The 20000-nt window shown below is 40.5% G+C and overlaps 1 protein-coding gene across 2 annotated transcripts in view; it reads right to left on the reverse strand.

The window, feature by feature from the left end:
- The window catches only part of LOC133552094 (cAMP-specific 3',5'-cyclic phosphodiesterase 4B-like), a 144263-nt gene that overhangs the window by 37829 nt on the left and 86434 nt on the right, over positions 1-20000 (reverse strand). For both annotated transcript variants that reach the window (XM_061899419.1, XM_061899418.1), the window contains exon 9: positions 10417-10529. In XM_061899419.1, coding sequence (XP_061755403.1) covers positions 10417-10529 — 113 coding nt within the window. The remainder of the gene's footprint in view (positions 1-10416; positions 10530-20000) is intronic.

Raw genomic sequence — 20000 nt, forward strand, 5'->3', positions numbered from 1 at the left:
GCTCATAACATCACAATATAGTACCATGTATATGATGCCTTCAGTTTATCAAAGCACCAAGCAAACAATTGGAAAATTCCCATCATATCAATTCCTAGATATGGTCATAATTATTTTAAGTGCACTACGCAGAATAAACACAACATTATTAATATTGCTACTACGGATAATTTCATCAAAAATTCCTAAAACAGCCCACTACCTATAATATAGGTTTTTTAAACATAATAAAAAAAATGTTTCTGCTGTTACCTCAGAAATTGCCTGTTCAGATGTTATGATTGTGGCTCAGAGATTTGTATGTAGATTATATTTATTTTCCATAACAAACAGGATAACTTAAATACCCTGGCAGTGGCAATAAGCTTAAATGTTTGTATTTACATTTTTGGAGTTGATTTTCATCAAATATGCTATTTAACTGCTACTGTTTAACAAGGACTGATTTAAATTGTGTTTGCACAACAAATGTTTTGGCGCTTTTGTTCATGTGGGAGAATATTCCAATAAAGGTGCACTACACACTACTTTTGAATTCATTATTGGGCTTTGTGTATACAATGCAGTTAATCGCGATTAATCGGAGAAATAGTGCGATTAACTCCGATTAAAATTTTTAATCGCTGCCCAGCCCTAATATTTATATATATATATATATATATATATATATATATATATATATATATATATATCTTTAGTCCTCCAATGTTATCTTGCATCCATTCAATAAAGTACTTTTTTTTAATTTTTACATTCACAACAGCCGTCTAATTGCCGTCAACCAAGCGGCAAACATCGACTTCCCTGGGGGAATTTGGCAAAAAAAACAAAAAACCCCACTTTCAAAGCCTTGGCTGGACTCATAAGCAGACTTCCAGAGGCAGTCCATCAAAATCAAAGGGCGCTCAGAAGGAAAAAAAAAAAACTGGAGCCTGGAATCGGCTGACTTTATTCCATCTAAAAGCGAAGTGTTTCTTCAAAGTGGTCGGATGGTTGGAGTCTAGGTGTTCTCCAGGAAACTCAGGACCTGAGTCACGAGTCAGGTTGGATCGTTTAGCCGTGACAGAATGCTGGAGGGAAGTGATGCCTTTCGACTAATACAAACCCTGTTTCCATATGAGTTAGGAAATGGTGTTTGATGTAAATATAAACAGAATACAATGATTTGCAAATCCTTTTCAAGCCATATTCAGTTGAATATGCTACAAAGACAACATATTTCATGTTCAAACTCATTAACTTTTGTTGATGCCAGCAACACGTGACAAAGAAGTTGGGAAAGGTGGCAATAAATACTGATAAAGTTGAGGAATGCTCATCAAACACTTATTTGGAACATCCCACAGGTGTGCAGGCTAATTGGGAACAGGTGGGTGCCATGATTGGCTATAAAAACAGCTTCCCAAAAAATGCACAAGAAAGGATGGGGCGAGGTACACCCCTTTGTCCACAACTGTGTGAGCAAATAGTCAAACAGTTTAAGAACAACCTTTCTCAAAGTGACATTGCAAGAAATTTAGGGATTTCAACATCTACGCTCCATAATATCATCAAAAGGTTCAGAGTATCTGGAGAAATCACTCCACGTAAGCGGCATTGAATGACCGTGACCTTCGTATCAAAAAGCGAAATCAATCTCTAAAAGGATATCACCACATGGGCTCAGGAACACTTCAGAAAACCACTGTCACTAAATACAGTTGGTCGCTACATCTGTAAGTGCAAGTTAAAGCTCTACTATGCAAAGCGAAAGCCATTTATCAACAACATCCAGAAACGCCACCCGGCTTCTCTGGGCCCGATATCAGGCTAAGGTGGGTGCCATGATTGGGTATAAAAACAGCTTCTCCAAAAAATGCTCAGTCTTTCACAAGAAAGGATGGGGCGAGGTACACCCCTTTGTCCACAACTGTGTGAGCAAATAGTCAAACAGTTTAAGAACAACCTTTCTCAAAGTGACATTGCAAGAAATTTAGGGATTTCAACATCTACGCTCCATAATATCATCAAAAGGTTCAGAGAATCTGGAGAAATCACTCCACGTAAGCGGCATGGCCGGAAACCAACATTGAATCACCGTGACCTTCCATCCCTCAAAAAACCGACATCAACTCTAAAGGATATCACCACATGGGCTCAGGAACACTTCAGAAAACCACTGTCACTAAATACAGTTGGTCGCTACATCTGTAAGTGCAAGTTAAAGCTCTATTATGCAAAGCAAAAGCCATTTATCAACAACATCCAGAAACGCCGCCGTCTTTGCATCAGTCCATCTAAGATGGACTGATGCAAAGTGGAAAAGTGTTCTGTGGTCTGACCAGTCCACATTTCAAATTGTTTTTGGAAATATTCGACATCATGTCATCCGGACCAAAGGGGAAGCGAACCATCCAGACTGTTATCCACGTAAAGTTCAAAAGTCATGGGGGTGCATTAGTACCCAAGGCATGGGTAACTTACACATCTGTGAAGGCACCATTAATGCTGAAAGGTACATACAGGTTTTGGAACCATCTAAGCGCCGTCTTTTTCATGGACGCCCCTGCTTATTTCAGCAAGACAATGCCAAGCCCCATTCAGCACGAGTTACAACAGCGTGGCTTCGTAAAAAAAAGAGTGCGGGTACTTTCCTGCCCCGCCTGCAGTCCAGACCTGTCTCCCATGGAAAATGTGTGAAGCGTAAAATAGGACAGTGGAGACCCCGGACTGTTGAAGGACTGAAGCTCTACATAAAACAAGAATGGGAAAGAATTCCACTTTCAAAGCTTCAACAATTAGTTTCCTCAGTCCAAACGTTTATTGAGTGTTGTTAAAAGAAACAGGTGATGTAACACAGTGGTGAACATGCCCTTTCCCAACTACTTTGGCACGTGTTGCAGCCATGAAATTAGACATTTTTCCTAATTTTATAGTATAAGAAAAAGTTGATTTTAGTTGTAGTTTGTGTGTAATTGTTTTTTTAATCTTCCTTATTTACTTCAAGTTATTATAGTACGTCTCTATATACAAATGTATTTATTTATTTTGAATTAATTTTGGCCAAAGGGGCGAATTTTTATTTGTTACACACACTTGTTAATACATATGTTGGCCACAGGGGGCGCACTACAAATGTTTACACACACTTTTTATTTCATATGTTGACAGTCATTTTTTTGGGGGGGGGGGGGACCACCCTAATTTTGATAGATTTCGCCACCAGGGGTGCAAATGAGATAATTATCTATTACAAAAGGTGATGTAACACAGTGGTGAACATGCCCTTTCCCAACTACTTTGGCACATGTTGCAGCCATGAAATTAGACATTTTTCCTAATTTTATAGTATAAGAAAAAGTTGATTTTAGTTGTAGTTTGTGTGTAATTGTTTTTTAATCTTCCTTATTTACTTCAAGTTATTATAGTACGTCTCTATATACAAATGTATTTATTTATTTTGAATTAATTTTGGCCAAAGGGCGAATTTTTATTTCTTACACACACTTGTTAAAACATATGTTGGCCACAGGGGGCGCACTTCAAATGTTTACACACACTTGTTATTTTCATATGTTGACAGTCATTTTTGGGGGGGGGGCACCCTAATTTTGATAGATTTCGCCACCAGGGGTGCAAATGAGACAATTATCTATTACAAAAGGTGATGTAACACAGTGGTGAACATGCCCTTTCCCAACTACTTTGGCACGTGTTGCAGCCATGAAGTTCTAAGTTGATTATTATTTGCCCAAAAAAATAAAATTATGAGTTTGAACATCAAATATGTTGTCTTTGTAGCATATTCAACTGAATATGGCTTGAAAAGGATTTGCAAATATTCTGTTTATATTTACATCAAACACAATTTCCCAACTCATATGGAAACGGGGTTTCCTCATTTATTGGTAATTAATTTATTCCAAGTGAAAAGCTGTACCAGATCTTACCTTAGTCCAACTAGTTTGCATCCCAAAGTTGGTCCTCTCTTTGTCACCGCGACATAGTCCCATTGTCAGGTGGCAAAAAAAACACAAAGCCAGACCAGAAACAACGCTCCAAGTATTGAGGAAAAATAACTGGAGTCTGATCACCTCCTCTCCAACCTTTTCCTCTTATGCAGAAAAGTATTGGGACGGACCGCCTGGCCCACGCGGTCTGGGACTCCGCCCACTTCCCCAATGGCTGTCATTCACAGAGAGCGCCTCTTCTACCACGGACCTGGGCTGCAAATGTGCAGCATACCAGAGTGCATGACCCAAAAAGCATGAACTAAAGTCCAAGCTGACGTGCTTTTGTGGAAAAATTCCAAGTACAAACCCTGTTTCCATAAGAGTTGGGAAATTGTGTTGATGTAAATATAAACCGAATATTTGCAAATCCTTTTCAAGCCATATTCAGTTGAATATGCTACAAAGACAACATATTTCATGTTCAAACTCATAAACTTTAACTTAGAATTAACTTAGAATTTCATGCTGCAACACGTGCCAAAGTAGTTGGGAAAGGGCATGTTCACCACTGTGTTACATCACCTTTTCTCTTAACAACACTCAATAAACGTTTGGGAACTGAGGAAACTAATTGTTGAAGCTTTGAAAGTGGAATTCTTTCCCATTCTTGTTTTATGTAGAGCTTCAGTCCTTCAACAGTCCGGGGTCTCCGCTGTCCTATTTTACGCTTCACCACATTTTCCATGGGAGACAGGTCTGGACTGCAGGCGGGCCAGGGAAGTACCCGCACTCTTTTTTTTTACGAAGCCACGCTGTTGTAACACGTGCTGAATGTGCTTGGCATTGTCTTGCTGAAATAAGCAGGGGCGTCCATGAAAAAGACGGCGCTTAGATGGTTCCAAACCTGTATGTACCTTTCAGCATTAATGGTGCCTTCACAGATGTGTAAGTTACCCATGCCTTGGGCACTAATGCACCCCCATGACTTTTGAACTTTGCGTCGATAACAGTCTGGATGGTTCGCTTCCCCTTTGGTCCGGATGACACGATGTCGAATAGTTCCAAAAACAATTTGAAATGTGGACTCGTCAGACCACAGAACACTTTTCCACTTTGCATCAGTCCATCTTAGATGATCTCGGGCCCAGAGAAGCCGGCGGCGTTTCTGGATGTTGTTGATAAATGGCTTTCGCTTTGCATAGTAGAGCTTTAACTTGCACTTACAGATGTAGCGACCAACTGTATTTAATGACAGTGGTTTTCTGAAGTGTTTCTGAGCCCATGTGGTGATATCCTTTAGAGTTGATGTCGGTTTTTTGAGGGATGGAAGGTCACGGTCATTCAATGTTGGTTTCCGGCCATGCCGCTTACGTGGAGTGATTTCTCCAGATTCTCTGAACCTTTTGATGATATTATGGAGCGTAGATGTTGAAATCCCTAAATTTCTTGCACTTGCACTTTGAGAAAGGTTGTTCTTAAACTGTTTGACTATTTGCTCACACAGTTGTGGACAAAGGGGTGTACCTCGCCCCATCCTTTCTTGTGAAAGACTGAGCATTTTTTGGGGAAGCTGTTTTTATAGCCAATCATGGCACCCACCTGTTCCCAATTAGCCTGCACACCTGTAGGATGTTCCAAATAAGTGTTTGATGAGCATTCCTCAACTTTATCGGTATTTATTGCCACCTTTCCCAACTTCTTTGTCACGTGTTGCTGCCAACAAAAAAAGTTTATGAGTTTGAACATCAAATATGTTGTCTTTGTGGCATATTCAACTGAATATGGGTTGAAAATGATCATTGTATTCTGTTTATATTTACATCAAACGCAATTTCCCACCTCATATGGAAACGGGGTTTGTAAGAAGGCTGTTAAAAGCAGCCAAAGAAGGGGCCTGCCTCACATGGAGAGGGAGATGGTTCCAGAGTTTGGGTCAATAGTAGCGCGATATTATGAAGTGAAGTGAATTATATTTATATAGCGTTTTTCTCTAGTGACTCAAAGCGCTTTACAAAGTGAAACCCAATATCTAAGTTACATTTAAAGCAGTGTGGGTGGCACTGGGAGCAGGTGGGTCAAGTGTCTTGCCTAAGGACACAATATGGCAGAACGGGTATCGAACCTGGAACTCTCAAGTTGCTGGCACGGCCGCTCTACCAACCGAGCTATGCTATATAATAGTACGGTACAAGACTACTCTGCAGACTCCAAAACACATTGCAACCCCGCTTGGTGTGACTTTGAGGATTGGAGATCATTGTCTGCCAGTGACGTGGTCGCCTGCGAGGAGTCCACTAAACCACCGAGTCAGCGCGGCGTCCATTGTCGTCTGCCAACCAGGAAAATGGAGCGCAGGGCGACGACAGAGACAGGAAACCGGTGTCACGGTCACAGTCCGCCTGCAGAAGCCCTCCTCCCCCCGACCGTAGTGTCCGCTCGGAAATGGCTGACATCACCCCGAATGTTTAGAACGTGACGCCGCCGCGCTGTCTCCTCTGTCTGCAGGGGGCTGAGGTAGAAGTGCCGTTGTGGACTCAGTTCCGGTTCACGCAAGTCAAATAAAGACAGGGATCTGTGTGGATTCAACTTTTTAAGCTACAGAGGCGATATATAAAACATGATCAGGTCCGCTTATTGGTTGGATGTACAAACCCCGTTTCCATATGAGTTGGGAAATTGTGTTTGATGTAAATATAAACAGAATATTTGCAAATCCTTTTCAAGCCATATTCAGTTGAATATGCTACAAAGACAACATATTTCATGTTCAAACTCATCAACTTTTGTTGTTGTCAGCAACACGTGACAAAGAAGTTGGGAAAGGTGGCAATAAATACTGATAATGTTGAGGAATGCTCATCAAACACTTATTTGGAACATCCCACAGGTGTGCAGGCTAATTGGGAACAGGTGGGTGCCATGAAAAAAAGCTCCCCAAAAACTGCTCAGTCTTTCACAAGAAAGGATGGGGCGAGGTACACCCCTTTGTCCACAACTGCGTGAGCAAATAGTCAAACAGTTTAAGAACAACCTTTCTCAAAGTGACATTGCAAGAAATTTAGGGATTTCAACATCTACGCTCCATAATATCATCAAAAGGTTCAGAGAATCTGGAGAAATCACTCCACGTAAGCGGCATGGCCGGAAACCAACATTGAATGACCGTGACCTTCCATCTGTATCAAAAACCGACATCAATCTCTAAAGGATATCACCACATGGGCTCAGGAACACTTCAGGAAACCACTGTCACTAAATACAGTTTATCGCTACATCTGTAAGTGCAAGTTAAAGCTCTACTATGCAAAGCGAAAGCCATTTATCAACAACATCCAGAAACGCCGCCGGCTTCTCTGGGCCCGAGATCATCTAAGATGGACTGATGCAAAGTGGAAAAGTGTTCTGTGCTCTGTCGAGTCCACATTTCCAATTGTTTTTGGAACTATTCGACATCATGTCATCAGGACCAAAGGGGAAGCGAACCATCCAGACTGTTATCGACGCAAAGTGTAAAAGCCAGCATGTGTGATGGTATGGGGGTGCATTAGTGCCCAAGGCATGGGTAACTTACACATCTGTGAAGGCACCATTAATGCTGAAAGGTACATACAGGTTTTGGAACCATCTAAGCGCCGTCTTTTTCATGGACGCCCCTGCTTATTTCAGCAAGACAATGCCAAGCCACATTCAGCACGTGTTACAACAGCGTGGCTTCGTAAAAAACGAGTGCGGGTACTTTCCTGGCCCGCCTGCAGTCCAGACCTGTCTCCCCATGGAAAATGTGTGAAGCGTAAAATAGGACAGCGGAGACCCCGGACTGTTGAAGGACTGAAGCTCTACATAAAACAAGAATGGGAAAGAATTCCACTTTCAAAGCTTCAACAATTAGTTTCCTCAGTTCCCAAACGTTTATTGAGTGTTGTTAAGAGAAGAGGTGATGTAACACAGTGGTGAACATGCCCTTTCCCAACTACTTTGGCACGTGTTGCAGCCATGAAATTCTAAGTTATTATTTGCACAAAAATAAATAAAGTTTATGAGTTTGAACATGAAATAGGTTGTCTTTGTAGCATATTCAACTGAATATGGCTTGAAAAGGATTTTCAAATCATTGTATTCTGTTTATATTTACATCTAACACAATTTCCCAACTCATATGGAAACGAGGTTTGTACTTGTTCCAACATATATCCGTCAAGTGCTAAAAAACGATTGTTGAAGTGGAGGCACGTAAAAAAGAGCACATTCTGAAGCGTCTATGCTACATTTTGACCAAAGAACCACCATGACATGTTCTGTAAACCACACGGACGTCTTTAAATGTAGAAATAAATCCTAATATACCTATAAACACTTTAAAAATAACTTGTTTGAAAGGACGTCATATATTAGAGCAGGGGTTCGGCAACCTAAAATGTTGAAGGAGCCATATTGGACCAAAAATACAAAAAATGTCTGGAGCGGCAAAAAAAATAAAAGCCATATTACATACAAATAGTGTGTCTTGAGATATAAATTGAATTAAGAGGACTTAAAGGAAACTAAATGAGCTCAAATATAGCAACAAATGAGACATAATGATGCAATATGTACATACAGCTAGCCTAAATAGCATGTTAGCATCTATTAGCTTGCAGTGACCAATTATGTCCGATTCGCACTCCACATAAGTCGATAACGTCAACAAAACTCACCTTTGTGCATTCTTACACAACGTTAAAAGTTTGGTGGACAAAATGAGACAGAAAAAGAAGTGGCACGAATCACGTCTTAGAAAGTCGGAGAAAGTCCTAGGGTGCGTTCGAGGACCGCCGAAATGAGTAGGACAAAACGGCGCTCGCCAAATACTCGAATCAGTGACGCATGTTTAATATAAACAGTGTGCTTTATAACAATTAGGGAGGTTTGTGTCATGTTTGTCCTCCTACAGAAACTATATCAAAACCAAAAATATGTTTTTTCCCCCTCATCATTTTCCATTTTGCATCCATTTTTGAAAAAGCTCCAGGGAGCCACTAGGGCGGTGCTAAAGAGCTAAAGAGCCGCGGGTTGCCGACCCCTAATCTAGGACAATTGTGTTAGTGTCAATATTTTCAAAATATGTTGGAAAATATGATATATTGTATTATGTTGGAAAAAAATACATTGATTATGTTGTGGGTCGTTTTGACCCGTACTGTGTAAATGCACTCTAAACAGTCAAGAAAACCGGTTAAACCAAAAACTATTTTATTTTAGGTTATATAAACATGAAGAAAAGTGACATACAATACATTTTTTATTCCAATTGTATTATGTTAAGGGTCAATTTGACCCATTTCAGTTTTTGTGTTGATCAAAGTACTGGTTATCCTTTCTTTTTCTTGCTGAAATCTGGTGACTTTTCCTCATCTAGGGTCATGAACTGGTGTGTAAATCTGGACACTTTGTTGTCTCGTGGAATGTTTGTGCAGAGTTTTGTATAAAAAGATGATGTTGCGAGTCATTTTGACCCAGGCGCTTTAATGTGGGTAAATAGCTGTTCAGATCCAACAATAAACATGTCTCCTTGATGTACTTTTTACTTTGATGTACAATTGTTTGTATTTTGATTGTCTCTGAGACCCAGAGCCAGGTGTGTGAAGAGAGGGAACTTTCTCACACTTGTCCTTGTCTCCTCAGATGTCATCCTTCTGGAGCTCATTTTTGGTGAGTTTGTCAAAGAGATGACATGAAAACAGAGGCAATCAAAATACAAACAATTGTACATCAAAGTAAAAAGTACATCAAAGAGACTTGTTTATTTTTGCTATTTACCCACATTGAAGTGTCTGGGTCAAAATGACCCGCAACATCATCTTTGTATACAAACTCTGCAAGACATTCCACTGTTCAACAAAGTGTCCAGATTTTACACACCAGTTCATGACCCTAGATGAGGAAAAGTCACCAAATTTCAGCAAGAAAAAGAAAGGATCACCAGTACTTTGATAAACACAAAAACTGAAATGGGTCAAATTGACCCTCAACATAATAGAAGGGTTAATAAAAACAGTGTGCTTCATACCAATTAGGGAGGTTTGTGAAGTGAATTATATTTATATAGCGCTTTTTCTCTAGTGACTCAAAGCGCTTTTACCTAGTGAAACCCGAAATCTAAGTTGGATTTAAACCAGTGTGGGTGGCACTGGGAGCAGGTGGGTAAAAGTGTCTTGCCCGAGGGCACAACGGCAGTGACTAGGACGGCGGAAGCGGGAATCGAACCTGCAACCCTCAAGTTGCTGGCACGGCCGCTCTACCAACCGAGCTAAACCGCCCCATGTGTCATTTTTGTCCTCCTCCAGAAACTATATTAAAACTAAAAATATACTTTTTATATATTTTTTCCATTTTTCTTACATTTTTGAAAGAGTTCCAGAAAGCCACTAGGGCCGCGGGTTGCCGACCCCCGCGTTAGAGAAACAACACCCAGGCAAACATAATCAAAAAACCATAGAAACTGTACCTTGTTGGACGCCATGTCACTGACAGAACGGTAGGTCTGGATGGTCTCCAACTGGTCCAGACACCAGTCCAGCTCTTCCATGGTCTCCATTGCAAGTTTTTGGTAGGACTCATCTGTCAACAGACACATGGACACATAGTCAGGCTCCAGGGGATCTAAATCCACGGCGGAGCCCCCTGGCACCAGGCACACCGTTTCTGGATGTTGTTGATAAATAGCTTTCGCTTTGCATAGTAGAGCTTTAACTTGCACTTACAGATGTAGCGACCAACTGTATTTAGTGACAGTGGTTTTCTGAAGTGTTCCTGAGCCCATGTGGTGATATCCTTTAGAAATTGATGTCAGTTTTTTATACGGTGATCGAAGGTCACGGTCATTCAATGTTGGTTTCCGGCCATGCCGCTTACGTGGAGTGATTTCTCCAGATTCTCTGAACCTTTTGATGATATTATGGAGCGTAGATGTTGAAATCCCTAAATTTCTTGCAATGTCACTTTGAGAAAGGTTGTTCTTAAACTGTTTGACTATTTGCTCACGCAGTTGTGGACAAAGGGGTGTACCTCGCCCCATCCTTTCTTGTGAAAGACTGAGCATTCTTTGGGGAAGCTGTTTTTATACCCAATCATGGCACCCACCTTAGCCTGATATCGGGCCCAGAGAAGCCGGGTGGCGTTTCTGGATGTTGTTGATAAATGGCTTTTGCTTTGCATAGTAGAGCTTTAACTTGCACTTACAGATGTAGCGACCGACTGTATTTAGTGACAGTGGTTTTCTGAAGTGTTCCTGCGCCCATGTGGTGATATCCTTTAGAGATTGATGTCTGTTTTTGATACAGTGCCATCTGAGGGATCGAAGGTCACGGTCATTCAATGTTGGTTTCCGGCCATGCCGCTTACGTGGAGTGATTTCTCCAGATTCTCTGAACCTTTTGATGATATTATGGAGCGTAGATGTTGAAATCCCTAAATTTCTTGCAATGTCACTTTGAGAAAGGTTGTTCTTAAACTGTTTGACTATTTGCTCATGCAGTTGTGGACAAAGGGGTGTACCTCGCCCCATCCTTTCTTGTGAAAGACTGAGCATTTTTTTGGGAAGCTGTTTTTATACCCAATCATGGCACCCACCTGTGGGATGTTCCCAATAAGTGCTTGATGAGCATTCCTCAACTTTATCAGTATTTATTGCCACCTTTCCCAACTTCTTTGTCACGTGTTGCTGGCATCCAATTCTAAAGTTAATGATTATTTGCCCAAAAAAAAAATGTTTATGAGTTTGAACATCAAATAAGTTGTCTTTGTTTGCAAATCATTGTATTCTGTTTATATTTACATCAAACACAAATTCCCAACTCATATGGAAACGGGGTTTGTACATTCATTAGTGCCGCTGTACTTTATCAAAACCAGTACTCTGCGGAGTTGGAGTACTTGAAACAAGTCGGTCTTCCTTTTAGCAGAACGTGTTGCTGTTTTAAGCGATTTGATGCACGTACTTTGTCCACGAAACACGGGTCTTCAACTCAAACGACCTCTCTCCTCGCGGAACCTCATGAGAAGGGTGGTGGTGGTGGTGGTGGTGGTGGTGGGGGGGGGGGGTGTCAGACATCGAGCTGTGTTTGCGCAAGCAACGCAAGACGCCAACTTTGACTCTGACGCTGGGGGGGGGGGGGGGGCAAACCAGGACCGAGCACCGGTGCCAAAGAAACCAAAGCACTTCCTACTTTGACCCATGAACTGGCATAGTCCATGGAGCGGAGTCAATGGAAGGCAAAAGCGGCTACAAAACGAGACCATTCATGTGGTCGCCGTGCGCGTTTTGGAAAAATGCAGACTGACTTGAGACGATGACGCGTGAGGAAGCAAATGAAACGAGGGAAAAAAAGATGTGTGAATTGGATTGCAAAATATCACCAAAATGATTGTGGTCTTGATTTTGAGGCAAACATTTGACTACATTTGAAAAGAAAATGTTTGGAATAAAATCTACTTATTGTCGTTCATTCAAACGTAAACATTGAATTTACCGTATTTCCTTGAATTTCCGCCGGGTCGAACTCGTTTCGCCAAATAATTAGCATATGCCTAGAATTTCCCACGGGTCAAACTCGTCACGTCACGAGTGACACTTCACCTGTCATCATTTTCAATAATTTGAAATCGCATAAAGGGAAGAAGATTAAGAGCTATTCAGTAGGACTTAAGGTCCAAGCTATTGAATATGCTAAAAATAACACTAAGCAGTTATGTTTTATTAATATACCGTAGCTGCGTGTGTCAAATATGAGTCATTAAATGACTCCCGCCTCCTGGTGGTAGAGGGCGCTAGTGATCCTTCTTGCGCCTACTCGGCTGCAGACTGACTTGAGACGATGACGCGTGAGGAAGCAAATGAAACGAGGGAAAAAAAGATGTGTGAATTGGAATGCAAAATATCATCAATATGATTGTGGTCTTGATTTTGAGGCAAACATTTGACTACATTTGAAAAGAAAATGTTTGGAATAAAATCTACTTATTGTCGTTCATTCAAACGTAAACATTGAATTTACCGTATTTCCTTGAATTGCCGCCGGGTCGAACTCGTTTCGCCAAATAATTAGCATATGCCTAGAATTTCCCCCGGGTCAAACTCGTCACGTCACGAGTGACACTTCACCTGTCATCATTTTTAATCATTTGAGATCGCATAAAGGGAAGAAGACTAAGAGCTATTCAGTAGGATTTAAGGTCCAAGCTATTGAATATGCTAAAAAGAACAGTAAGCAGTTATGTTTTATTAATATACCGTAGCTGCGTGTGTCAAATATGAGTCATTGAATGACTCCCGCCTCCTGGTGGTAGAGGGCGCTACTGATCCTTCTTGCGACTACTCGGCTGCAGACTGACTTGAGATGATGACGCGTGAGGAAGCAAATTAAACGAGGGAAAACAAGATGTGTGAATTGGAATGCTAAATATCATCAATATGATTGTGGTCTTGATTTTGAGGCAAACATTTTACTACATTTGAAAAGAAAATGTTTGGAATAAAATCTACTTATTGTCGTTCATTCAAACGTAAACATTGAATTTACCGTATTTCCTTGAATTTCCGCCAGGTCGAACTCGTTTCGCCAAATAATTAGCATATGCCTAGAATTTCCCCCGGGTCAAACTCGTCACGTCACGAGTGACACTTCACCTGTCATCATTTTTAATCATTTGAAATCGCATAAAGGGAAGAAGATTAAGAGCTATTCAGTAGGATTTAACGTCCAAGCTATTGAATATGCTAAAAATAACACTAAGCAGTTATGTTTTATTAATATACCGTAGCTGCGTGTGTCAAATATGAGTCATTAAATGACTCTCGCCTCCTGGTGGTAGAGGGTGCTAGTGATCCTTCTTGCGCCTACTCGGCTGGAGACTGACTTGAGACGATGACGCGTGAGGAAGCAAATTAAACTAGGGAAAAAAAGATGTGTGAATTGGAATGCAAAATATCATCAATATGATTGTGGTCTTGATTTTGAGGCAAACATTTGACTACATTTGAAAAGAAAATGTTTGGAATAAAATCTACTTATTGTCGTTCATTCAAACATAAACATTGAATTTACCGTATTTCCTTGAATTGCCGCCGGGTCGAACTCGTTTCGCCAAATAATTAGCATATGCCTAGAATTTCCGCAGGGTCAAACTTGTCACGTCACGAGTGACACTTCACCTGTCATCATTTTTAATCATTTGAAATCGCATAAAGGGAAGAAGATTAAGAGCTATTCAGTAGGATTTAAGGTCCAAGATATTGAATATGCTAAAAAGAACAGTAAGCAGTTATGTTTTATTAATATACCGTAGCTGCGTGTGTCAAATATGAGTCATTAAATGACTCCCGCCTCCTGGTGGTAGAGGGCGCTAGTGATCCTTCTTGCGACTACTCGGCTGCAGAAGAAGTGACAACAAGCAGCAAGAGTGTTTATTGTTTCCTCTCGCTTGCACTTTTAACATGGAGGATTACATATCTAAAATAAAACACTTTTCTAAACTGGACTTTCAATCGAAGCAGGAGGTAATAAAGGAAGATCTCCATCGAGATAGAGAGACTTTTGGGGCGGTATAGCTCGGTTGGTAGAGTGGCCGTGCCGTGCCAGCAACTTGAGGGTTGCAAGTTCGATTCCCGCCTACGCCATCCTAGTCACTGCCGTTGTGTCCTTGGGCAAGACACTTTACCCACCTGCTCCCAGTGCCACCAACACCGGTTTAAATGTAACTTAGATATTGGGTTTCACTATGTAAAGCGCTTTGAGTCACTAGAGAAAAGCGCTATATAAATATAATTCACTAATTCACACTTTTAAAACTGAAGAAAGATAAGGAAGACTTCTATAAACAAGTCATCAATGCTTTTGATCAGAAGGAGCCGCGCATGGACTTCATTTCTAAGTAAAGTTAAGACCGTAATAACGTCTTAGATTGGTCACATCTAGTCTTAGACTTAGATTGGTCACATCTGGTCTTAGACTTAGATTGGTCACATCTGGTCTTAGACTTAGATTGGTCACATCTGGTCTTAGACTTAGATTGGTCACATCTGGTCTTAGACTTAGATTGGTCACATCCAGTTTTAGACTTAGATTGGTCACATCTAGTTTTAGACTTAGATTGGTCACATCTAGTCTTAGACATATATTGGTCACATCTAGTTTTAGACTTAGATTGGTCACATCTAGTCTTAGACTTAGATTGGTCACATCTAGTCTTAGACATATATTGGTCACATCTAGTTTTAGACTTAGATTGGTCACATCTAGTCTTAGACATATATTGGTCACATCTAGTCTTGGACTTAGATTGGTCACATCTAGTCTTGGACTTAGATTGGTCACATCTAGTCTTAGACTTAGATTGGTCACATCTAGTCTTAGACTTAGATTGGTCACATCTAGTGTGTAAAGTGACGGCCTTGCAGTTGTTGGCTCAAACTCACATTGTTATTGAACTCTTTCCTAGTGAATTTTCCACCTGTTTTCCCTCATTCTGATCTACTCAGAAGAAATGAGTAACAATCAAGTCTCCTATTTAGCCAACATTGTGAAATCTCATTCCTAACATTACTTGTGACAAATACGGTGTGTCTCTCCTTCCAGTCTAGAACCCGGAGGAGAGATGGTAGCTTTCACATCTGGATCTCCCCACCTTCCCTTTCCCCCCCGAAAGACCCGTCGACCTTGCAAGTCTCACACATGGAACACATTTTCTGCATCTGCTGAACACAAACAGACAGCCGGCCTTGCTTCTCCCCGTTTTACGTCAATGAGGTGGATCAAAGGGCTGAGCTGGTGCACAGACTCCCAACAAACACCAGCAGTCAAATCTCAAATCTGACTGCAGACATGTGCTGCGGAAAAACCCCAACTTGTCAAAGTTAGTTAGGGACGAACCCCAAGATGCAGAGAAGGAGGCGGGGCATAGAGTAAGGAAACATGGTGTCACCCCAAGATGCAAATGGACCAGACGGGACAGGAATAGCAGGTGAGAGCTTGATTTAATATACAAAAATTAAATAACACTGGTGCAAAAACGGGCAAAAGACGCACGGGAAGCTAAGCTAAAACTTAGCACGGAAAAACAGAGTCCATATAACTTGGTATAGAACACTGCTTGACTGTTAGGGTGCTAACCTTAGCATGCTAGCAAGCTAACTTAAGCATGCTAACTTTTTCCTCTCACATTATAGTGCTAACTTTACGTTTATTTCCCTAATTCCACAGCCATACACCTTACAGTCATATAACTTGGTATGGAACACTGCTTAACTGTTGGCATGCTAACATTAACATGCTAGCAAGCTAACTTAAGCATGCTAACTTTTTCCTCTCACATTATAGTGCTAACTTTACGTTTATTTCCCTAATTCCACAGCCATACACCTTACAGTCATATAACTTGGTATGGAACACTGGTTAACTGTTAGCATGCTAACAAGCTAACTTAAACATGCTAACTTTTTCAACTCACATGATAGTGCTAGCTTTACGTTTATTTCCCTAATTCCACAGCCATACACCTTACAGTCATATAACCTGGTATGGAACACTGGTTAACTGTTTGTGTGTTAACTTTAGCATGCTGGCAAGCTAACTTAAGCATGCTAACTTTTTCCTCTCACATCATAGTGCTAACTTTACGTTTATTTCCCTAATTCCACAGCCATACACCTTACAGTCATACAACTTGGTATGGAACACTGGTTAACTGTTAGCGTGCTAACTATAGCATGCTAGCAAGCTAGCATAAGCATGCTAACTTTTTCCTCTCACATTATAGTGCTAACTTTACGTTTATTTCCCTAATTCCACAGCCATACACCTTACAGTCATATAACTTGGTATGGAACACTGGTTAACCGTTGGCATGCTAACATTAACATGCTGGCAAGCTAACTTAAGCATGCTAACTTTTTCCTCTCACATTATAGTGCTAGCTTTACGTTTTTTTCCCTAATTCCACAGCCATACACCTTACAGTCATATAACTTGTTAAGGAACACTGGTTAACTGTTAGCATGCTAACATTAACATGCTAGCAACCTAACTTAAGCATGCTAACTTTTTCCTCTCACATTATAGTGCTAACTTTACGTTTATTTCCTTTATTCCACAGCCATACACCTTACAGTCATATAACTTGGTATGGAACACTGGTTAACTGTTAGCATGCTAACAAGCTAACTTAAGCATGTTAACTTTTTCCTCTTACATGATAGTGCTAACTTTACGTTTATTTCCCTAATTCCACAACCATACACCTTACAGTCATATAACTTGGTATGGAACACTGGTTAACTGTTAGGGTGCTAACCTTAGCATGCTAGCAAGCTAACTTAAGCATGCTAACTTTTTCATCTCACATGCTAGTGCTAACTTTACGTTTATTTCCCTAATTCCACAGCCATACACCTTACAGTCATACAACTTGTTAAGGAACACAGGTTAACTGTTAGCATGCTAACATTAACATGCTAGCAAGCTAACTTAAGCATGCTAACTTTTTCATCTCACATGATAGTGCTAACTTTACATTTATTTCCTTAATTACACAGCCATACACGTTACAGTCATATAACTTGGTATGGAACACTGGTTAACTGTTAGCGTGCTAACTATAGCATGCTAGCAAGCTAACTTAAGCATGCTAACTTTTTCCTCTCACATGATAGTGCTAACTTTACGTTTATTTCCCTAATTCCACAGCCATACACCTTACAATCATATAACTTGGTATGGAACACTGGTTAACTGTTAGCATGCTAACAAGCTAACTTAAACATGCTAACTTTTTCAACTCACATGATAGTGCTAACTTTACGTTTATTTCCCTTATTCCACAGCCATACACCTTGCAGTCATATAACTTGGTATGGAACACTGGTTAACTGTTAGTATGCTAACATTAGCATGATAGCAAGCTAACTTAAGCATGCTAACTTTTTCATCTCACATGATAGTGCTAACTTTACGTTTATTTCTGTAATTACACAGCCATACACCTTACAGTCATATAACTTGGTATCTAACACTGCTTAACTGTTAGGGTGCTAACTATAACATGCTAGCAAGCTAACATAAGCATGCTAACTTTTTCATTCAACATTATAGTGCTAACTTTACATTTATTTCCCTAATTCCACAGCCAAACACCTTACAGTCATATAACTTGGTATGGAACACTGCTTAACTGTTAGCATGCTAACAAGCTAACTTAAACATGCTAACTTTTTCCTCTCACATTATAGTGCTAACTTTACGTTTATTTCCCTTATTCCACAGCCATACACCTTACAGTCATATAACTTGGTATGGAACACTGGTTAACTGTTAGCATGCTAACATTAACATGCTAGAAAGCTAACTTAAGCATGCTAACTTTTTCATCTCACATGATAGTGCTAACTTTACGTTTATTTCCCTAATTCCACAGCCATACACCTTACAGTCATATAACTTGGTATGGAACACTGGTTAACTGTTAGCATGCTAACAAGCTAACTTAAACATGCTAACTTTTTCAACTCACATGATAGTGCTAGCTTTACGTTTATTTCCCTAATTCCACAGCCATACACCTTACAGTCATATAACTTGGTATGGAACACTGGTTAACTGTTAGCATGCTAACATTAACATGCTAGCAAGCTAACTTAAGCATGCTAACTTTTTCCTCTCACATGATAGTGCTAACTTTACGTTTATTTCCCTAATTACACAGCCATACACCTTGTAGTCATATAACTTGGTATGGAACACTGGTTAACTGTTAGCATGCTAACCTTAGCATGATAGCAAGCTAACTTAAGCATGCTAACTTTTTCATCTCACATGATAGTGCTAACTTTACGTTTTATTTCTGTAATTACACAGCCATACACCTTACAGTCATATAACTTGGTATGTAACACTGCTTAACTGTTAGGGTGCTAACAATAGCATGCTAAGCTAAAATAAGCATGCTAACTTTTTCATTCAATATTATAGTGCTAACTTTACGTTTATTTCCCTAATTCCACAGCCAAACACCTTACAGTCATATAACTTGGTATGGAACACTGCTTAACTGTTAGGGTGCTAACCTTAGCATGATAGCAAGCTAACTTAAGCATGCTAACTTTTTCCTCTCACATTATGGTGCTAACTTTACGTTTATTTCCCTAATTCCACAGCCATACACCTTACAGTCATATAACTTGTTAAGGAACACAGGTTAACTGTTTGCGTGCTAACTTTAGCATGCTGGCAAGCTAACTTAAGCATGCTAACTTTTTTCATCAATCATTATAGTGCTAACTTTAAAGCAATAATAACAATGCATCTTTAGTCCTGATGCAACGGGGACAACTGAGCTCAGTCTCTGCACTCTCCCTACAGGTCCACAAACCCGCCTCTGTGAGCGCTAACACACGACTCGGCCTGAAACGTCCCGCCTCAACTCCACTCTTGGCCGAGACCCCTTCCGCCGGCATCAAACCTCACACTGCTCCTCTCTGTGCTCTCCATCCATCCCCCAAACCTGTTTCCTCGGCTGTTTGGCTGAAGTGGGGCTTGCAAAAAAAAACACACAAAAAACCGCATTTCCTCATCCATTAAACCAGGGATGCTCCACCTTTTCGACCTCGGGGCCTACTCAAATATTAAAGGCCTACTGAAATGAGATGTTCTTATTTAAACGGGGATAGCAGGTCCATTCTATGTGTCATACTTGATCTTTTCGCCATATTGCCATATTTTTGCTGAAAGGATTTAGTAGAGAACATCCACGATAAAGTTTGCAACTTTTGGTCGCTAATAAAAAAGCCTTGCCTGTACCGAAGTAGCAGACGATGTGCGCGTGACATCACGGGTTGTGGAGCTCCTCACATCTGAACATTGTTTATAAACATAGCCACCAGCAGCAAGAGCGATTCGGACCGAGAAAGTGAAGATTTTCCCATTGATTTGAGCGAGGATGAAAGATTTCTGGATGAGGAAAGTTAGAGTGAGAAACTAGAAGAAAAAAAGGCGATTGCAGAGGGAGCGATTCAGATGTTATTAGACACATTTCCTCGGA

Source organism: Nerophis ophidion, linkage group LG04, assembly GCF_033978795.1.
Source record: "Nerophis ophidion isolate RoL-2023_Sa linkage group LG04, RoL_Noph_v1.0, whole genome shotgun sequence".
Lineage (NCBI taxonomy): Eukaryota > Metazoa > Chordata > Actinopteri > Syngnathiformes > Syngnathidae > Nerophis > Nerophis ophidion.